Source organism: Rhinolophus hipposideros (assembly GCF_964194185.1).
Source record: "Rhinolophus hipposideros genome assembly, chromosome: 5".
Taxonomy (NCBI): Eukaryota; Metazoa; Chordata; class Mammalia; order Chiroptera; family Rhinolophidae; genus Rhinolophus; species Rhinolophus hipposideros.
The window spans coordinates 79569607-79591999 of NC_138051.1; the positions used below are offsets into that span (position 1 = coordinate 79569607).

The 22393-nt window shown below is 39.1% G+C and overlaps 1 protein-coding gene across 19 annotated transcripts in view; it reads left to right on the plus strand.

Annotated features, from left to right (window-relative positions):
• TTLL5 (tubulin tyrosine ligase like 5) overlaps positions 1 to 22393 on the plus strand; it is a 241135-nt gene that overhangs the window by 54987 nt on the left and 163755 nt on the right. For 18 of the 19 annotated variants that reach the window (XR_013993323.1, XM_081048131.1, XM_081048142.1 and 15 more), the window contains 5 exons: positions 7415 to 7496; positions 9026 to 9087; positions 10274 to 10368; positions 21649 to 21762; positions 22033 to 22124. Coding sequence is in view for 18 of the 19 variants with exons in the window: in XM_081048131.1 (XP_080904257.1) it covers positions 7415 to 7496; positions 9026 to 9087; positions 10274 to 10368; positions 21649 to 21762; positions 22033 to 22124 (445 nt within the window). In the remaining variant the exon portion in view is untranslated. Of the gene's footprint in view, positions 1 to 7414; positions 7497 to 9025; positions 9088 to 10273; positions 10369 to 21648; positions 21763 to 22032; positions 22130 to 22393 lie in introns of all 19 variants that reach the window. The other variant, XM_081048140.1, reaches the window with a different exon arrangement.

Genomic DNA, 22393 nt, shown 5'->3' on the forward strand with positions numbered 1-22393 from the left:
TTCTTTTTCATTTGTTTTAGAGTAAACAGGAATTGAGAGCTTCCCAGAAGAATTTGGCTTGAATAGAGCGTTAGTGCTTTTAGAGGAAGCCAATAGTCCAGTGATGGGGTTCACTATATTCTTTTGGTTGCTGTTTCTGCCCTTCCACATTATGGGTCCTTGCCAGAAGCATTCCATTACTATCTAAGTGTTTCTGTCCTATGATTTCTTTCTCACCCTACCACCTTTCTCACGTCCAGCTGTGTTTCCAGGTACCTTCAGTATTCCCATTCATCTGTTTATTTATGCATTTAACTTTTTGTTCAGTTTCTGCTGTGTGCAAGGTTGTAGATTATGAGTTTGTTCCTCTCAAAGCAAATTTTACACGGACTGATATATATATACATATACCTGCATCGTATTTTTAGCATTTAATGCAGACGTAGGGATTTTCACAAACTACTTGAAACTTAGCCTTTTAAAGTTTTTTTTCATAGATTTGTACATCTGGAAAGGACCTGAGAATAATTAGTCTGCATAAAGAAATTGAGATCCTGAGAAATTAAATCTCTTATTTCAGGTTCCAGAGCTAGTGAGTGAGAGAACTCAAAGGAAAGAGACTCAGCTTGTAGAAAAGGCGTCAGAAGATGGGTTTTGGCAATCAAGGCATCTTGATCACGGACTCTTGATTTATGGAATTTTTGATGCCTCTCCCAATAAAACAGAGTTTTGACCATCTAATTTTTACTGCTTTCAAGATTGTGAAAACGTGGTACCACATGAAATATATGCTTAAACAGCAACCCTTTAAATATACTTAGGAAATTGACACTGTGAGATAACTGGCTATGAGAACAGTTTTTTTGACCAGTTGGTAAAAACAGCCAAAAACAACAGGATGTTAGCTGTCCTTTAAAGATGGTGCTGCTGACAGTGGTTTTATCTGTGTGTGTGAAGATGGCTAAGTGACAGGCTCTGACCCTGTTCCTCTCTAGCCTGGGATCCTTGGAACCAGCTGTCATGCCATGAGACTGGCTTAGTTAGGGCAGAGACCCAGTGACATCTTTGCTCAAGACACACCACACTCAGTATACCTCTCTTTGTTAAGCGAATGCTGTTTTGGCCTTTTATTACTATTGTTCTAGACCATTTCACAGGGTAAACTGACGTTCTTAAAGGGAGAATGTCCGTAAATATTTGTTTCAAGGAATGAAAGCAGGCAATATACATTCTCCAATAATGTACGTAACTACTTGTACAACAACAACAAAAAGAATGAAAGTCATCAAACAGTTCACTTTTTGAGATGGTCTCTTTTTCTGGTTCATCCCATGCTCCTGTTTAGAAGGGAATTAGTAGAAATACCTACTGTTTGTCAAGCACTCTTCTTTGGTTATTTCCGTTAGTCCTCTTAACAGGTCCTATTTGTTGCTCATGTTTAATAGATTCAGAGAGGTTAAATAACTTGTGAGAGGCAGGTCCCTCTGGCTCTTTCTCCACCCACACAAGTTTTGATGTGTCCGGCCACTTTTGGCATGCCCCATGTCCTGGATTCTCCTTCTGCTCTCCTGTAACTAGATCTCAGGAAAAAGGATACCTTTCTAGCTGATCTGGCCTGAAAAAGGGCACTCTTTCTACTCTAATCAACAGCACCTAGTCCCAGATAATCCTTTCAATTCTACCTTTACATGTGGTAGCCAGATACCGTACTGATTTATTGGACTAGTTAACAAATTGGCTCTGGGCTTTTTCTTTTTATTTACTTCATTTTCCTGTCAGACCTTGATCTGCGTTTTTCCCAGTTCTCTTTCTGGACCCCAGATAAAGACTTCCTCCTTAGGTTTTCAACTCAAATCCAAAGCCAAGGTGAAAAGAATTTCCTTTATACAATAGCATTTGACTGACAGCGAGTACTGGCTAATGTCAGCACTTTCCACTGCCTAAGGGATTATAGCTTCAGCTGGGACTTTCTTTCTGGGGAGGGTTAGTGGATTGATTCCAAAATTAGTGGTGTGACATGCTCAGTAATCTCTTCGGCCTTTGGATGCATTATTATTTTCTGTATCACATCTTCCCCCCCCCCTCCCTTCCTGGACCATCTTTTATCAAGTTTTCCCTCAATATGTCAAAATCTTAATAAGAATTTCTCTTTATTTTCTTTATGATTGGTGGCTTTCTTATGAATATATCAAGTCCTGTGATCAGAATTATTTTGGGGGAGTAGCTGCAAATTATTTTGTCTTTCTCAAACAATGTAGTGTTTTTCACTTAACATTTTCTTTTCTTTTCTTTCCTTTTTTTTTCTTTCAGAATTTCTCGATTGCTTCTTGTGTGCTTTTTATGGTGCAGGCTGTTTGGTGTATAACGATGAATGAGACAGGGCCCCTGCACTGGAGTAGTGGGGCGGGGCAGACATGAAATATGATAAATGACAGTACAAGTAGTAGAGTGACTCAAGTGTTCTTGGAATACACAAGAGTTACCAGCTCTGCCTGTGGGAGCCAGGGAAAGCCATTTCTAGCAGAGGGAATATGACATGCAAAGAACAGTGTCAAGGTAGAATGTGTTTCTTTTTTTTAAATGAAAAGTTCATTGTAACTAGATATAGTCTGCCTAGGATGGGAGGGTGGTGGCAGGAGATAAGGTTGTGGAAGTAGATTGGGGCTCAGTGGCAAAGGCCTGACATGTTTAAATTCATTCTGTAGACAACAGACAGCCACTGGAGTTTTTTGAACAGGGCAGCAGTAGGATTACTACTGTTTTCTTTAACATTTATCATGATTTGACCAAAGCTTGGTATGATAGAATTATAACAAATGGAAAACTATTCACCATTACTAGAAGTGACTAATTGAAAATCCTCCAGGAACCATCCTGTCAACAGTGCCTGTTGCTGGGCCAATTCATTGCCCGTCTCTGTCTGTTAGATTTAAGACTTAGAAAGGTAATTATGATGGCCATGTGGAGAATGGACTGCAGTGGGGCGAGACCAGCGCTCGGGAAATGATTTGGGAGGTAAGAAGTATGCAGTGATAATATACACTTCTCATGTGGCCCAGCAATCCAACTCATAGGTGTTTACCTAAGAAAAATGAAACCATGTGTTCACACAAATACCTGTACATGGATGTTTATAGCAGCTTTATTCATAATCACCAAATACTGGATGTGACACAAATGTCTGTCACCTGTTGAACGGAGAAATAAATTGTATGTCCATAAATGGAGTACAACTCAGTAATAAAAGGAATGAACGATACTGCTGATACATGTAGTAGCATAGATGAATCTCAAAAGCACCATGCCAAGTGAAGCCACTCTTAAAAGGCTAAATACTACACGATTCCATTTATTTGACTTTCTGGAACAGGCAGAAATCAAATCAGTGGTTGCTGGTGGATAGGGAGTAAGGACTGACTACAAAGGGATACGGGAATGTTTGTAATAGAATTTGTTCTGTATCTTGAGTGTGGTGGCCGTTAAACAACTGTGCATTTGTCAAAACTCATCAAACTACAGTTTAAATGGGTAAATTTTATTGTATGTAAATAAACCTCAATAAACCTGTCTTAAAACAAGAAACAATGATAGTTGGATGAACCACCAAAAACATGCTAAATGAAAGAAGCCAGACTCAAAGGGTATATACTGTGTGCTTCCATTTATATGAAGTTTTAGAATAGGTAAAACTAATCTATGATGGAAGAAATAAGAATAGTGACTGAGGGTATGAAGTGGGGAGCAGAGTGTTTACCAGGAAGAAACGTGAAGGATATTTCTGGGGTGATGGAGATGTTCTGTGTGGATTGATATGAGTGTGGGTTACATAGATGTATCCAATTATCAAAACTCATCAAATTGTACACTTAAGATCTGTCCATTTCATTTTTTGTGAATTATACCTCAAAAGGTAATAATAATAGAAGGCTGGATTAAAGAGAAACAGAAGAGATTTGGTGATGTGTTGGACTTGGGAGGCGGTGAAGAGAGTGTTTCCAGCTTTGGAGACTGGTGGATGGGTTACTGTTTTCCAAGATGAAGAATAATGGGAAGCCAAACAGGTTTTGGGGAAAGATAACAAGTTGTGTTTCGTTGAGGGTTGAGTTCCTGTGGGATATACTAGTGAAGTTGTCTAGAAGGCAGTTGGAATTATGGATTTGGTGTCCAGGAGACACTTGACTAAAGATGTAGATTTGAATGTCGTCATCATAATATTAATTGCAGCCATGAGAGTACATGTGATCACCCAAGAAGAGAAGTAGAATTGAGCAGGAAAGAGACCCGAGGATGCCACCCTGAGCAAACCTACCAGTGAATAGCTGGGCAGAAGAGAAGGAATGAAAGAAGGAGAGGAAGGAGGAGGAGAATCAGCAGAGAACAGTGTCCTGGAACCAAGGGTGAAGAAAGTTCCAATAAGTAAGGGGTGGTCAACAATTTCAGGTGCTTGGGTTTGGCAGTAAGGCAGTCTTTGGTGATCATCGTGAGAACAGTCCATTATTAGAGAGTGGGAGTAGAAGCAGATTCTTAGGAGTTGGGGAGGGAATAGGCATGAAGAAACTGAAGGCGGTTAAGTGTAGGTGACTTTTTTCCCCCCAGAAGCTGCATTAGAGAAATAGGGAGATAAGGGTTCTAATGTAAAGTAGAAAGTGGAGTCAAGCTTCTTACCATTCACCAGTGTAAGTTTCAAGTTTGTTTTGATTTGGCTGGATGCTGAAGGAACTATTTCTCACCGAGGAAAATTTTCCTGAGGAAACTGTTGATGAAGGTGGTAGCAACAGTTCTTCGAAAATACTTGCTCTTACTGTCATAATGAAGACAACACAGAGGAACAAAAAGAGTAGCTCTCAAGACTGGAAAAGCCTAGCTTGCCTGATCCTTAGATGACAGGAACACTGGCAGGTCTCATCCTGGATACTGAATGTTTGAAATTCTAGATACTGCTGCTAAAACACAGCATTAAAAGGTGAGGCAGTTTGATATTCTCAGTACAACTTACTTCTTACTTTGTAAAACCTTTAATGTCCACGGAAAAGACCAATCATAAGTTAAAAGGGTTATAAGGACTCTGGTAGCCTGCCAAAGACCCAAATTATTTTTTCTCAAGCTGAGTTGATTATTTTAAGAAATAAACCTGATACAAAATGCTCTTTTCACCCCGTTTCTCTACCCCAGATCCAGACTCACAGGTGAGCTGGGCTTTGCACCTTACTGTAATAGTGTCACGCATTTATCCCACTCTTAAGTGATAGTAGATCCAAGCCTGGAGATACAGATTTAACGCTGATTATGAAATTGTTTAGCACTGACAGGTTTTATTTACCCGAGTGAAGATGAAGTTGTTACTGTAAAGGATGTTTTCTCTCTTTCAGTCATTTTTTTTTTTTTTTTCAACTTCCCAGAATGTTACTTCTCAGCCTTTCAACTGAGATTCTTGGAATGTGCCTCTTAATTTGGGAAATAGTTAGGTAAATGTGTTGGCTGCTTAATGGGTCTCATTGATTGTTATTCTGATTTCAGTTTGTCTTCATTTGTGGCTAATTCTGCAAATCTGATTAATACACGCATCCATTATTATTCTCACCCTGTTGCTCATACTGTTGTTGTCAATAGTATTACCACTTTATGAAACAGTGGAATCATGTGTTCAGCTTTTAAAAACTGAAGAGAATGTTATTTTTCTTGAATCAGACTCACATTAAATTCTCTCTCGCTTGCGTGATATTAACATGACTTGTAGATTTTGCTGTTAGGTTTTTCCATTTAAATGCCTCATTTACTGTAGTGCCATATCACAAAAGATTTTTCTCAGATTGAAAGGGGAATATCCTGTGGATATAACAGCTGTGGATTTGTTAACAACAGAAGATAGGCGAAGGAACTTGCTTTACATTTTAAAGTATAGATAATATGTGTTTTTTGTGTAGTTACATGAAGGTGAATCCCAACTCAGACTCTTATAGTTTGTGATTATTTTTGCCAATTAAATGGAATCCTAAATAAGTTCTATGGAAGCCAACTCACTCATGGAAACACAAGAGAGAATCTGAATATGAACGTCTACCTGAATCCATATTACATAAATAGGAATTCTGAGCATACTAATATTGATAAATGGTGACTAATAGGGAGCTCAGAGAGACCAAAGGGTGCTAAAGAAATACCAAAGAAATGGTTTCCCCAAGTTCCACAGTGAATCCACGGTCGAGTCATGAGGAGGGTCCCGGTTTTCTGATGCCTATTCTGGGATTCTTGGTATTACATCAGACTTCCTGTTCTAGAAGAGAGTCTTAAGCACCATCTCTTCAGAAGCCTGCATTTACTTTTTTATGTTTCTGAGAGGATTGAGAAATGGGAAAATCCTTACAGTAAAGAAATGTGTTTCAAAATTAATTTCTTGAAAATAGCTGGTTGTGTTCTGTGCGTGTGAGCTGTGGCCGGTGACCTCGGGTTGAATTGTAAGGGAAGCTAGTCTTTTCTCCTGGAAAGAAGGTATAAACAGTGTGAGGGACGCGGTAGGATATTTGGGAATGAGTGGGACTTCTGAAAGTCTGATACACTTGATAACTGTATACCAAGAATGACCGTGGAGAAGGTCTCATGCTAATGAGAGTAAAGGTTGCCAGGTTAGGTTCCACAGTTGGCCTCTCACCCCTGCATTCTGGGAGAAAAGCTTGCTGATGGTTCTTGCTTTGCTCTTTGCAACACTTGGGGAGTGAAGGGGAGAGAATCAGTCAAGAATCCAGAAGCAGTGGAAATGTGATCTCTGGCTCCGTCCTGGAGGTGCAACATGGCTGAAATAATATTAGTGATACAAGATGGCTTGGTACAGTCCTGGTCTGCGGCCACTGGCTCTCTCCTTTTTGGGCCAGTACATTTTATTTTCTGTCTTCAAAGGGAAATCGAAACCATAGGAGAGGGGACAGAATAAATATACTTTGCACTTAGGTGACTTCTTGACCTAGGTTGCAAAAGCAAGATCTTGGTTTAAGAAAATGTGATAGGAGGATCCTAGAGAGATTCCTTCAGTAGACGTTTCTGTTTGCAGAGTGCGGTGGGGGGACAATCCGGAACAAGCCCAAAGTAGCGCTGACATTGGCTGCCCCTGTTGCCATCCTTTTCTCAACCTTTTTTCCCCCGTAAGCACAGCAGAACCATGCTTGTTAGCCTCTAGAGTAAGGACACTTTCTGTGTAGAACTTAGCAATATCAGTAGAGTAGATGATAAAAAAAGTGGCATTCTGTAGCATTATTTTCCTATTACCTCTAGAGCTTGATTAATTTCTTTTGAACTTAGAATCTTTGCTTCTACTTCCACTTACTACTTATCCTCAGCAAGTTTCTAGGCCTCTGATGGGAGTTGACTGGATTAAATCCTCCAGATCTTTGGCTGTGACATGGAAAATGATTTTGTGTATTGTATTACATTGTATTTCTAGAACTCTATGGCTTTGACGTGCTCATAGATTCTACTCTGAAGCCATGGTTGTTGGAAGTGAATCTCTCTCCTTCTTTGGCCTGGTAAGTAGTCTGTTACATCTCTTAGAGAAGGATAAACGTCCAATGAGTAGCACCAAACCCCCTTTTTTTGGGGGGATCATTTTTCTTGGCACTAGGAGACAGCCCCCCCCCCCAGGTCTTAGATAGAGATGTCTTAGATTTCTAAATATGGGGGATTTGTGGTATGTTGTCAACGTCCATGTAGCAATCATGGATCCCTATCGTAACTAGTAAATTTGCGCTCTATGTTTACCGTCTTACTGGGCTTTTAAAGGATGCTTCTTGCATTCATTTTTATCCCCCTGTTCTCTCTCTCTCTCTCTCTCTGTCCTTTGTCGGTGTTCTGCTAAGGCTAAAGAAATACATGAATATAAATAAATACATTATTGTCTTTATTATAAAAGATTTATACAGACTGAAGTCCACATACACCATAAAGATACAGAGCTGGGGCCTCGGGTACTGTATATAATAGCTGGTCCTTTTGACCTGTTCATGTTCTGGTGTCCCTCCAAGGTTAAAGTGTAAAACTTGAAACAATTTAAAAAAATTTTTTAACTTATTATTCTGAAGAAGGAAAGAAATTTGTTTTTCTATACCGGAGAATATTCTGCTCATCTCTGCAGCTACAGCCAGAGTTTGTTAGCTATATACTTCTCTAAACAGCTAGAGATTTATTCCAGAGACCACCCAGCTGCTGCATTTTTAAGGATGAGAAATATTGGCAAAATGCCAAGCAACCGAATAAAGACAAGTTGATTACTTTGTGGGGTGGGAGTTTGGCTTAACCTCAGTAATAAGGTGTGGAGCTAGATAGTACACATGCTTCAGATGTTGTGTTACATTTTTGTTCAGTCAGCGTTTCGCAGATTTCCCCGCACGGTACATCATACAGTGTTAGAGATCCCCAGCATGGTGGTTTGGGTCCAGCAGCCAGAGTGATCTGGTTCATGGAGAAACACCTCCACACCACAGCCAAGATGGCTGTCACCGCCACAGGGCGGCCTCCAGCTTTCTGTCCCTGTTGTTCTAGTGGCATGGGGGTTCCTGCTGCAGCATCTGGTCATACTTTGGTATAGCTTGCACTTTTTTGCCCTCATTTACAAGCCTGTAAGCTTAAAAAGATTGATTTAGAACAGAAAATGAGGCCTTTGGAAAAGTACAAAGATGGCCAAAGTTTCTTTTCTGGTGTGTGAATGTGTTTTGACTGTTGCAGCAGTAAGAAAGGATTTGAATGGTGGGCGCACTCGTGCAGAACCTCTGAAATCCACAGGGATAATGAAACAGTCTTCTTGACTTGTGCAAAGTGGGAATTGCACGTCAGGGAGTTAATGCCTTGGTGCTGGGCCTGCCTTACAGAGGATGAGTTTAACACCGGGCTTTTATTTCTAGTATTTTTGCCCAGATTTCTTTTTCCACGGATTTGCTGTGCTTTATGTGTTGCAGCTCATTGACATTTGGAAGCTTTGCTGTATTGGGGCCCGTTAGGGGCAGCTATTCTGTTAACCTGTAAAATTATCGATTGCTCTTTTCTTTCTCTGTTCTGTCAGTGATGCACCTCTGGACCTAAAGATTAAAGCCAGTATGATTTCCGACATGTTCACTGTTGTAGGTGAGTACTAGTGTTTTCTGAAAACTCACATAAAAGTTACCCAGCACGTCCATTTTCTCAGGCTCTCTAGGTGTTGCCAACTGGCAGTTCCTGAGCCATGCTGGATATGCTGGATGTTTTGTACTAAAAAAATTATATTTTCAGGGAAGTGTTTATGTGTTTCTACTCCCCCTGGCTCCATGCTGTCCTGAGGTTGAACCACAACTAGGGCTGAGACCTAATTCCTGGGCACAGGACTTAGGAGCTGAGGAAGAGTGTTAAGCACAGAGCTGGAGAAAGTATATTTTTCTCTGAGCTCGGATAGTGAGACCCACTGAAGAAGCTTTGTTACAAAGGAGACGGGCTGTACTTCTGCTGGACAGTCTCTACTGGTGTCAACATGATCTTCTGTAGTAGTTCTAGCTGAGAGAGTTATCATTGCAGCAGCTCAAGGAAGACATCCCCTTTGGAGTAGATAAGCTAGAACTGTGAAATGGAGATGGGCAGTCAGGGGGTATAGTGTGCGTTTGTTGTTGTTGATGTTAAAAAGTACCCTAAAAACACATAATAAAATATGTTTGAAATGAACTAGTACTTGGTGTACCAGCATATGCTGTAAAACTTAGCTATTTTCCTTTGGTGGGAATCTTCTTCTTTTTAGGATATAAGTGAAATTTGCCCAAACCTAATTTCTTAAGCAATAGATCAGCTACAAAACCCATTTTGAAAGTTGCTGGTAGACCACCTTCAGCAGTTCCAGAAGTGGATCCTGTAACAGGACATGATTCCTCACTTGCTTCTGGATTTTCCTGATAAGAACAACGTTATTTCCCGGTTACTATCCAGGAAGTCACTTTACAATAATTTGTTTTTATTAACAACTGTGTGTTTTTAAATGGTGGTTCGCATCTTTGCTCTGACGTTCATCAAAACTCGACGTCTCTTTCTTCCATCAGAATCACATTTCAACTCCCCAACAAGGAAGGCTGATTTACCTGCATATTTTCCTTTCTTGTTCTCTCCAGTTAGGGTGGTTCGAGTTCAAGTGGAGAATGTGTATGGGAGAGTCATGTCTAATTGCTTTGAGGATGGATCTCTGTAATATTTATGACAGTGAAACAGTTAGTACATCTAAAGAAAAGGTGTGGCTAAACCTGCTAATTTCTTAGAAAATGGCAGGTTTTAACGTTTCCCATTTCCCATTCAGGATTTGTGTGCCAAGATCCTGCCCAGCGGGCATCAACCCGGCCAATTTATCCCACCTTTGAGTCTTCCAAGCGTAACCCTTTCCAGAAACCTCAGGTAAGCAAATTCAGCAGCAGGAAACCCAAAGGAGGCTTACTGGAAAGTGGCGGCTGATGTAAATGAGTGAGCTGAAGTTCCATGGATATGAGGTCACTTAGAGCAGGAGAATGTGGGGATCATTCTAGACAGCAGGCAGTTATATTCAGCTGTGGCTAATAGCTTACGCTTTCCATGCTTTCAGACGAACTTACTCTCTGCTTTTTTAAAAAAAATTCTTTTCCCATTTTTCCCCCTTTCTCTCTCTTTTTAAAAATCACCCTCCCCCCCAAAAATTGCTATAATCATAAACAAAGCACAGAGAGGGAGCCTACAAATTCTTCATCATTACTCTGTCACATTCTTTTTGATCTTCAGACTAGCTTCATAAAGAAGATGCTCAATTGAAATAATACCTTTTCTACAAGTGATTCTCTTCAAAAGAACCCTCAGTGGTGATGAGGTGTTGATAGAGGTTAAATGAGATGAAATGCCTACGGAAACGTGTGCATGTCTGAAACATCATTTGATCAAGCGCTGCTGCGGTCTTTGTGTGCTCTGCATTTTTGTTCCAGTGAAACCAATCAGCGAATCATTCTCTCTGCTCATTTCCAGCATCTAATCAGTCCTGCCTGTCTAGTTCTGGCTAGTGTTCGCTCCTGTTTCTTTGCCTTCAGCATTTTTTCTTCCCTAGAAGGTCCACCTTCCTCCTCTCTCCACATCTGGATTGATTACCTCACCTGCTCAGAAGTTTGGAGATTGTTTCCTATTAAATCCATCCCACTCTGTCATGACCTTTACTTTTCATTTCATTATTATTTACTTGTTCTCTGTTACATTGTTTTGCATTCACCGATTTGTTACTTTTAAATTGTCCAGTTCCCTTCTGCTGGCTTGTAAGCTCTTTGAATGTAGAAACAGCTTCTCTCCCTCTTTTCCTTGTGCCTTTCTCTTCCTCTTCCATTTCCACTTCCACCCTGCCCTAATCCCTTTTCTCCTCCCTTCTCCTCCCATTCCTTTTTCTCCTCTCCTTCCTTTTGCTTGCTGGTCTCATTTCGAGTAGTGATATTTCTGCCTGCCAAGTGCATGCAGGTCATATTATTTACTCAGATGGCTTCATCAGAACAGGGTTTGCAAACTCAAGTGCCTGTAGGGGCTGCAGGCAGACAGTGTAAATGAGGAAATCGGGCCAGGTGTAATACAGCTGACTGATATGACTGCAGGAGACTGGAGAGTGAATGCCCCCTAGAAAAAGGGGCAGCTAGATATGTTATTCGTGTGCTGCAGCTGATCCTTGCCAGGTATGCGTGTGAGCCAAGTGTTGTCAGATTTCCCTACTGTCAAGAGAAATCAGAAATCTCGCTTTAAAATATCGGCAACTAGTTCAGTAGTTGACAATTAAGAGCAAACATAACACGTCTCTGTGCTGGGTTCAGCCCATGGGCTGCCTACCTGTGACCTCCCGTGCTAGACAGTATCATGATGGAGAACAGGGTGTACTGTATTTTAAGGGCTGCTGGGTTAGAGGTAAAACCAGGCAATAAGGTTGTATGCGATCAGTCCATCATCACAGATCAAAGGGTTTGCTTTAATTTTTAATAAGAAAAAGTAGAGGATTAACCTAGGTGCCATAGGAAAACTGAACTTAGGCAGTCGCGTTCCTTTGCAAATTGTTTCCTGCAGTATCTGTGGCAAGAGCCACAGGGTTGTGTATAAAGGATTGTGACTATGTCTGTGCAGCTATCACAAAGTTGCTGCCAAGTTTCAGTCTAGGGGGTCGCTGTGTGTCAGGCTTGGATGAATTTATCCCTTTTCTTAGCTTCTCTGTCAGCTTTTATTGGTGACTCTTTGCAAATCATAGCGAATCGATCACCATTTGTTTTGCTACCTGGTAGGTAAAAGCATGACCTCGTCCATAAGTGGCCCATAGGACATTTATTAAAGGCTAAAGAAACTATAGATTACCTTTGCACACTGTGTGAAACACACTTATCAGAGGGAGTGGTTAACGTCAGGATCTTCAGTACGTGAGAGTAGGATTGTGTCCTCAGTGGTAAGAAGGTGAAACTGAGTTAGATATGCCATTGGAGAAAGCAGTGTGAAAAATAAATGCTCTCATGTTCCAAGCAGAAAGCGTAGGTCTCTTCCTTTTGGTTTCTGCACGGAGATCATCTTTTCCTTTTGTATGTCGTAGATGTAGGCGTTGGAAAATAGAGGCATGTTAGGAGAAGATAAGGCTTTATTTCATTTTCGTGTCTTTTATAGCGTCCAGTATCTGCACAGTGTCAGTCATCAAATCCCAAACAGGTAAGGCCTGGATCATTTGGAGACTTCATTCAAATTTTTGTTCCCATTCCTCAAATGGAAAGTCTTTTAGCCTTACTCTGTCACGGTACATATTTTATGCACCTGCTTTTTGAACAGTGTAATAACATAAAATAGGATGCATGGAAATGAATGCACAGAGGTCTTCTGGGATATAGAATCGAAGAGTACAGGTTGATGGAATTTATGGACCCTCTTTTCCTGATGGTGATTATGTTGTGACGGAGGCAGTAGAATCGAAATGATGAACAGGGTTTAGAGGCGTATCTATTGCTTTGACCAAAATATTCCAGAAAGGAAATACCAGTCGTTCACAAGTAACCTTCCTCTTGTTCAGACATCTTGTTGTCAGTAGTTTAATACTGGAAACGTTTTCACATTGGGTATTGGGCAGTATTTGAGTTTCTCAACAGATGGCATTTGTTATATGTAGTGATTTGCAGTTTTATGAATCTTAGAAACTCTCCTATAGTTAATGTCTCAGATGCTATCTACTAAATAAAGACAAAATATTTTATCTCCACTTCTTAATGATCAGCATCTGTCTTCTTACTGTGCTAGTTAGCAGTAGTTGAGATTAACCGTTGCTTTCTTCCATGCAGATTTTTTTTAACATCTTTTTGAAGTGTTAGGGTAGCAGTGAGAGTCCTGCTTCTGCTATTTGATGCTTTAATATGAGGGATGTAGATATTGCATATATAAGTGTGTCACTTGTAACTATTAGTTCCAATATATGTATTTTGGCATTTGTACTCTCTGATGCAGTTTCTGGTAAGCCCAGAAGCTTGAATTGTAACTTCCTCAGCTACTGCTTTTGATGAAGTGATTTACATGGCCTACATGGATTCAAGAAATGAAAAAAAGACTTAACTGGTTGTCTGGTCTGGTATTTGGTTACTGGTTAATGTAGTTCTGTAACGTGAGTTTTGGCGTCTGGTAGAATTCAAAACTCTGATATTTAATGTTTTATATTTAGCAAGTAACTACCTAAGTGTGATAGCTGCTCTCCATGTCAAACAAACACTACCTCTGTCCCCCTCACACAATCCAAAGCTGTTGACGTCAAAGAGCTTACTTTCTAAATATCTCTTGAACTAATCTACTTAAGGAGAGCATTAACCGTATTATTTCATAACCTTCAGAATTTGCCTCCAAAGAAGGATCTTTTTGATATGTAATTCCAACCTTAGTCTCCTTTTTCCCAATTGTAGCTGTAGTCCATCTCGGTCTATTGCTGGAATTGTCATTGGTTACAATAGCCCGTGCATGAGCAAGGCCTCGCTCTGCTAGTTATGTATGTGCGCTCTGCTGATGTGACACGGAGCCCTTCTGGTTTTATTCAACCAGCTTTTTACATGTTGAATTCTTTGACTCTCGCTGTTCTTTGCAACGTTCTACTTTGTCACTGTCTTTTCTGTTCATGAAGCACTCTTCACTCCGTCGTTGTTTCGTCAGAGCTAAGTGAAAAAAAGAGAAGAAAAGAAAGTCTCTGCTCTGGCCATTTACACTGTCAAGTTTTCTTTCACTGTTGCTGTCAGATTGTGAAGTCAACAGTCCTTTTCCTGTTGTCGGTGACTGTTCCTTTTTAATCCATTATCTCTTTGTACATTTCTTCCTTCTCTTGAATGCTATGGTTCAAATTTTCCATTCACCAGAAATTACTTTCCAGTGTACCAAGGCAGGTGGCATGGTCTTGTGGAAAGAACATGAACTTTAGAGTCATATAGACCTGGGTTCAAGTTTGCTCTGCTGATAACTGTTAATAACTGTTAGACCTTGGGCAAGTTCCCGTAAGTCTCTGAGGCTCACTTCCCACATCTGTCACATGAGAATAATAATACAGAACATGGAGTTTTGGTGAGAAAAAAATTATACAATACAGGTGAAATATTTAGGATAGATATGAACACATAGTTTACCTTCAGAAGATTTAGTCCCCTTCACACTTTTAAATCCTGTTGATTTTTCCTTTCCCCATTTGATAGCCAGTATCTGGTGTTATTTTGATACTCGTTTCTCAGTAGTCATGTTTTTCACATTTGCTATCATCTACAAATACAAATAAATTACTTTATTATTTATTTATCCATCCTCCCAGACATTAATGAAGAATCTAAATAATGCTTAATATTCATTTGGGAAATCACTACCTAACTTGATTCACTGCTATTTATCTTTTCCTGCAGTTACGTCTTTCAACTGTTGTCAGTTTTTGTTGGTGTACTTCATTCATTATATCATGACATCAACCCCTAATTGGAAATACGATTTCGAATAAAAATTTTATGAAATTTTCACAAATGCTTCTGTAAAATCCAAAGACATTAAATATATTTGCTATATTCCTTTTTTTAAAAATTTTGTCCTAAAAATAAAAATTTTAAAGTATGTTTTAACATAAATAAAGTAGTCTTCATACTGCTATATATTTCATGAGCCCATTAAACTCCAAATGTTTATGGATTTTTTTCTTTTCATATTTGTTCCATTATTTTACTAGGGATTCAAGTTAGACTTACCAGGCGGTAATCACGAGGTGCATACTTCTTACATTTTTAAGATTGGTACCTGATTTGTTTTTTCAAATCCTCTGGTACCTCCTCAGTTCTTGATTTTTCAAACATACTTGTAAGTGATTTTGGTAAGGTTTTTTTTTTTTTTTTTTTTGTTTTGTTTTGTTTTTAAAGCCAGTTCCCTTAATAACAAGATGTATGTCTCTCCGATCTCCTGACTTACATTTATTCCAAATTTCCAGATGTTGCATCTCTCTCTTTTTATTGTGACTCTAAGCCTACTTACTTCCCCCCTTTCAATTTCAAAGTATACTTCTGGTTATCATTACATTTAAACCTTCTCTATTAACCTTTTTTTTTTATTTTTTTGGTGTATTTCCACCCAGATTTATTCATGTTAGGTCCTTTTTGTTCCTTTTCTTTAACTTGATACCATTAGTTCATTTTGCTTTGTAAACTTGATTTTACCTTTTATTTTCTAGATGACAAGGCACATCACATATAAATTGAGCTATTTCTAGTTCATTTGTTTTTAACACAGAATTTCAAACTTTGTAAAACTACATTGGGACATTTTTATTCTTTGCATGTGTTTCTGTCAGACAGATTTTGTTTTTGCCCCTCGATTATGATATTTTTTAGCATACTTCAGCTGTTTTCATACATTTTGTCCAGTTCTTCTCATTACTGGTGCTTGCTAACTTTCTTTAAGCTCAAAATCATTTTTCTGATTCAACATCTGTTTCTTACTGCTTTGAGTGGGGACAGGTGGTTCCTTGTCTCGATAATTTCACATTCTCAGTCATTTCTTCCCTAGCAATAAAGGTTAGATGTGTACAGGTGCTTTCTCTGGGTATATTTCTGAATGTGATAACCTAACATCTTTGATTGCACGTTCCAGGGCAGAATTCTTACCTGGATAGTCATTTGGCAGTTCCAAGTCTATCTGAGCACCCAGTCATTTACATCAGTTCACAGGTCTTTATTTCCTTAGTACATTCAGTCAATCCATGAGAATACGTGGATTTATTCTATCTACCACCCAGAGAAATGTAACTGAGTTGATGTGTCCAAAGTCAAAATGACAGGAGGACTTGCATTTGGACTGTTCTGCTTTTGTTTTTGACAGTTCTGACAGTCCAGTTGGTCTGATTCCTTTTTTCTTTGCTTTGCTTTTAATCTCCATGTATGTCTCCTTGGCACTCATGCGCATTATTTCTTCTTCTCTGCCTTCTTCTGGTGCTCTTCCCCCTTCTCTTTCCTCCTCTTCCTCCTCCCTTTCCTCCTCCGTCTACTCTTTCTCCCCCTTCTCCCTCTGGTCTCCCCTTTTCTTGCTGCCTTTGCTCTCACGTGTCTATAATTTAGATCTCATCGCTTAATAGTTCGTTTCATTAACAAATATCGGTAGGATTCAGCCAATGGTTTAGGATAGTAATGTGTTGTTTTTCTATAAATATATTTAATTCATCAATCAGTACAGCAGATAGTATGTCTTTTTTTAAATTAAAGTTTATTGGGGCCACAATTGTTAGTAAAGTTGCATAGATTTCAGGTGATTCTGTAATACATTGTCTATACCTCACATTATGTGTTGACCCAGAGTCAGTTCTCTTTCCATCACCACATATTAGAGCCCGTTTACCCTCTTCTAGAGCCCTGCTCCTCCCTCCTCCCTTACCCTCTGGTAACCAACCCCTAAACTATTGTCTGTGTCTGAGTTTTTGTTCTTTCAATTGTTTGTCTTGTTCTTCTGTTGTTCTCGGTTTATATACCACCTATCAGTGAAATCATATGGTTCTCTACTTTTTCTGTCTGACTTATTTTGCTTAGCATTCTAATCTCAAGATCCATCCATGTTGTCACAAATGGTCCTATTTCATCTTTTTTTACTGCCGAATAGTATTCCAAGCAGACAGTATGTTGATTTAAAAAATTCTCTCTAATATCAAATATATTGAAAAGTTGAGATTGGCAAAATGCTTTTGACTTTCTAGTTGGTATTTTCTAGCAGCTTCCCCCAAAGATACAGGAAACCTGGGTGCATTTTAGAGAGGTATTTGAGATACCTAGACTTCAGTAGTTACAACTTTTCTCATCCCTCTCCCTCTCAGCCTTTTTAATAGTTTAGATGGAAATAGACAAGTGAAGAGATTAAAGAAGTTTCTAGCCATGTTTTTTCTCTTGGAGTTGCAGTGACGTTTTCTTTGCAGCCTGGTGATATTGTGGCAATAAAGGAGTAAAGCCATTAGCTTTATGGGAGTTAGCAGTTGGGGCATTCATCATTAACAAGCACCATTACCCCTCAGCCCCTTCCTTTTTCAAACCTCCCAAGTGCCCTAGCCAGGAGCACCTGCCAGAATTCTTCCCTGTCCCACCCAAACAGCCCATAAAATGCACACAGTAGCTAGAGTTACAGTTGTGGGCTGTGAGTAACAAAAGTGGTGTGAATGTGTATGGAAGGCAACTCTTTGAAAGTAACTGACAGAGAAGGTTAACAATTTTGGGGGTGCTAATTCATTGTTTACCGGGAGTAGGTTTAGAATAGTAGAGGAAAGTTGCAGCATCATTATATTCCCAGTCTCTGGAAACCAGGAATATCATTCATCATGAAGCAGTCCCACAAAGATAAAAATTAGGTCCTAGGAAAGCAAAAAAAAAAAAAAGGTTAAAATAAAAATATAAAAAGATGGTGTAGATGCTTGACCACTGCACTGTACACCTGAAACTAAAGTTAGATACCATTGCATGTCAACTATAATTTAATATATATATAGTCATGGGATGTGTATATATATATATACAATATATCAATATATATATAGCATAGGGAATAGAGTCAATGGAATTGTAATAGATACATACGACGTCAGAGGGGCAATAGATTGGGGGAGGGGAGTTATCACTATTGCATTGTTTTGTGCACCTGAAACTAATAAAAACAATATATATAAAAAGAAAAATGAACAACAAATAAGAAAACATAGACCGATAATTTTAAAAAAAGACAAAAAATGAACAAAAACAAAAAGACAAAAATCATAAATTTGAAAACAAAAATTGGAACTACTCATTCCATGTTATTCAACAATGTTCTTGTAAATATGCCCATGTGTTCCTTAAAACAATCCTAATAGGTAATAACTATTTCTTAAGATATTTTTACTAACTTTTTAATACAGATTTTAGTTGATCCACACTTTTTTTCTCAAAATTCAAAATTTTAATTCTTTTTTTTATTGGGGAATATTGGGGAACAGTGTGTTTCTCCAGGGCCCATCAGCTCCAAGTCCAGTCTCCATTTTCAATCTTTAGTTGCAGGGGGTGCAGCCCACCATCCCATGTAGGAATTGGACCAGCAACCCTGTTGTTGAGAGCTCGTGCTCTAACCAACTGAGTCATCCGGCCACCCCTCTGAAAGCTCAGCTGCAGCTCTGTGGAGGACGCAGTTCACTGGCCCATGTGGAAATTGAACTGGCAACCCTGTTGTTAAGAGCTCATGCTGCAATCCACTGAGCCATTCAGCCGCCCCCCAAAATTTAAATTCTTAATTATGAAAAATTTTAAAAATATTCAAAAACAGAAAACACAATGGACCCCCATATATTCATCACCCAAATTTAACAATTATAAAGATTTTGCCATATTTGCTTAACTTATTCCTTTTTCCAACATTTTTAAATAACATGCTTTTCTAAAATGCTTAATCTTTATTACACCATTTTAATGTGTGCTTACTTCATGCTCTCCTTACATAATTTCAGAAGACTCTTAAATAGTGTGAGTTGATGAGGCAACTTGAGTTTGGAGGAGTTACTGCCAGTAGCTTTCTGATCAGAGTCATGCTGTGCCATGTGAAGTACATGAGTAGTTTCAGCAACGAATAAGTAGTGTGTGACAATTGTGGCTGCTTGCTCAAGGGTTGTGAAAGAATTCATGAGGCAGGTAGAAATACAGAAGGAAGATTTATTAAACTAAAGGATCGCTGGGCAGAGTCTGCTGGAAACTATTGCGTCAAGTCTTTGTTTCGCCTGAAGTTTTATATTTTCTAACCAGGGTGTAAATTGCTTCGGCCTGTGGTGGAATTTTCTGTTGAGTTCGGCTTTGTCCGTTGGGGTTGGGGAAATAGTTAAACTGGTTATCGCCACCTTTGCATGTGTTCCGTAGATTTAAGTTGCAGCCAGGAGTGGATCCCATACAGATACAAAACCTCTCTAGAGTTATAGGGCGAGCATGGCTGAAGTAAACAGAACCACTGAAACTAGTATGCATAGTAAGCGTACAGCAAGCAGAGCCATCAAGGCCTGGAAGAAAGGAGGCAAAGAAAGAAAAGAATACTTTCAAAAAATCCCAAACTAAATTAAATTACACCCGCTAATTCGAATTATACCTGAGATCCAAATCTTAAAATAGAAGATTTAGTGCCACCATTACAATCCCCCCTGTCTCATCAACAATGAGAAAAGTCTTTAAAGTATCCATTGATATTTTGGCTTTTCCAAATTATACACTAAATAAGCATTCACACTTCAAAGGTGTTTTTTAATGATTATATTGATTCTCTCCTAACTCTTTAAACTTTACGCTTGATTCCCCTTTCATCTCAACATGTACTGTTTAATGTGTTCCCAGAGATTGGAAGGGAATTAAAATTTTCCCCAAAACTTTCTGTAAAGTTTTATTCTAACCATGATTAATCTCTGTGTTGGCACATTCATTCATTTATTTATTGGTTCAACAAATATCCATTGATCTCCTACTCCATGCCAAGTATTGTTCTGGGTGCTGAAGATACCCCAGAGGCAAAGTTAAACAGATAAAGTCTCTGCCTTCACATGTTGGTTCTATCTGCTGATTCCATGGTTTTTCTTTATATAGGTATCTCATCATGGAGTTGCCTATCAGAAAGTCTATTTTTTATAACTCCCATGCTAGTTTTGAAGATTAATATATATTGGTCTCCTTTGTGTCCAAAGGTAAATAGTTGTTTGGATACAGGGATGTATTAGTCAGCTCAGGCTGCCATAACAAAATACCATAGATGGTGTGGCTTAAACCATGGAAATTTATTTCTCACAGTTGAGGCTGGGAAGTCCAAGATCTAGGTGCCAACAAGGTAGATTTCATTCTGATGCTTCTTCTCCAGGGTTGTAGGTGGCCGGCCACTGTCTCACCACGTGCTCACGTGATCTTTGTGCGTGCCTGAGCAGAGATTGAGTACACGCTCTCTGGTGATCCTTCTTTTAATGGCACTGATTTCATCAGACCAGGATCTCACCCTCCAGACGTCATCTAACCCTAATGTTTCCCTGAAACACCATCTCCAAATACCATCACATTGGGGGTTAGGGCTTCACTGTAGGAATTAGAGGTGACACAGACAATCAGTCCATAACAATGAGTATCGCTGAAAAGATCAAAAGTTAGTTACCGAAATGGTTTTCCATAAATAGTCTACACAAAGAGAAAAATAAATACAGTAATAGCTCCTGACAGTGAGGCTTCTTTTCTCTGGTCAAAGTTACTTCTAAGGATTTAGAAAGTCAGCTTGCACCCACAGTTCTTGAATTATTTCTGATTCTTCCTGCTCAAAAGATCTGTCTCATTTTATTAGTCAGTTCATCTATTTCAATAACAGTGTATTCTCATGCTTTGTACCATCAGGCTTCCCTTGTTACCTTTGTATTTCTCTGCTCACAGAACATCAGAGTCGCTTAAAACATTTGTTCTCAGATGACCTTTCTGATCACCCTTCAGACGGGGAAGTAGCCCAAATCATCTTTGGGGATCTGTGATGAGCATGGTGCATTTGTTTGCCTGTGTTGAATGCCCAGAGCAGTCATCCTTGACTCAGGTCTCTTAGAAGCCCAGCAGCCACGATATTTCTCAAGTTGTATTCTTTTGGTCACAACTCTTTTATGTGTTACTGATGACTCTCATCTCAGTATTTCCCCCCTCAAGTTCAAAACATCCCACAGCCCAACTTTTTCATCTGTGACATAATATATTGCTGCTTGGTTTTCTGTCTTATATCTCAGTTCTTCTAATTCTCCTTCCCCAGTGTTGAAAAGAATGTAGTTACTTACTGAAATACATACACACTTAATTTTATTTTCAGATTTTTTTTCTTCTATTCTTGAAAATATTAGATGTATTCTAAATCAAGATTAGGAGTAACCACTAGGTAAGAAAGACATATAGACATCTTTCTTTTTTTTCTGCTTGTTTCTCTCAACCCAAAGTGTTTTCCTACTCTTCTCTTTTCTCTTCTTGCCTTTGATTTTACTAGCTTTCACCTATTTTCCACGGTTTCAGACTAAGAGATTAATTATAGAAAATGGGCTTTGTATTTGACCTTATACATGTTGGGAAAGATAATGTTGTCGAGGGACTAACTGGAGGGAAATGAAGAAAGATGATGAAAATCTTTTTTGTTTGTTTGTTTTTCTTTTTTTTTTCTTCTTAGCGTTCCCGTCCACTCTCTGCCAGTGACGCAGAGATGAAAAACCTTGTGGGCTCAGCCCGGGAGAAGGTGCCGGGGAAGTTAGGTGGTTCTGTGCTTGGTCTGTCAATGGAGGAGGTAAAGATAACTCCATTTCAGGCTTTTGTGGGTTAACACAGGGTTCAGTGAAAATTAGTGAGTTATTCATAACATTCATAACAAACTAATATTTTACATATATTGAAAAGAGAAAGATTCAAGATGGGGGACACATCTTCTCAGAGAACAGCATCTTAAGTGGAATTACTTCCTCATGCTTCTTTCATATTCTTGGGTCATAACTGTCTTCCTCAGACCTATAATCACATGGATTCCAGTTTTCATTGTATTTTCCCTTCCTCCATGCAGATAAAAGTTTTGCGGAGGGTGAAGGAAGAGAATGATCGGAGAGGTGGATTTATTCGCATATTCCCTACATCAGAGACATGGGAAATATATGGGTGAGGTGACTACCTTTCTTTTCTTTTTTAATCTGTACCTCAGGTCCACAGAATTGGATTAATTGTGACACAGTGTCCTTGCACCCCACATAGTGCCTTTCTTCTTTTGTTTATTTTTATGAGAATGTGAATATCACCCAACCCCAAAACGAGAGCACTAACAGTAATTTAATCTACATACCTGTGCATTATTCCTCTTCTCCTTTATTTTTCAATCCCCTGCCTTTTTCCTAACTAGCCGCCTAACCCAGGGTTGGACACTGTCTAAA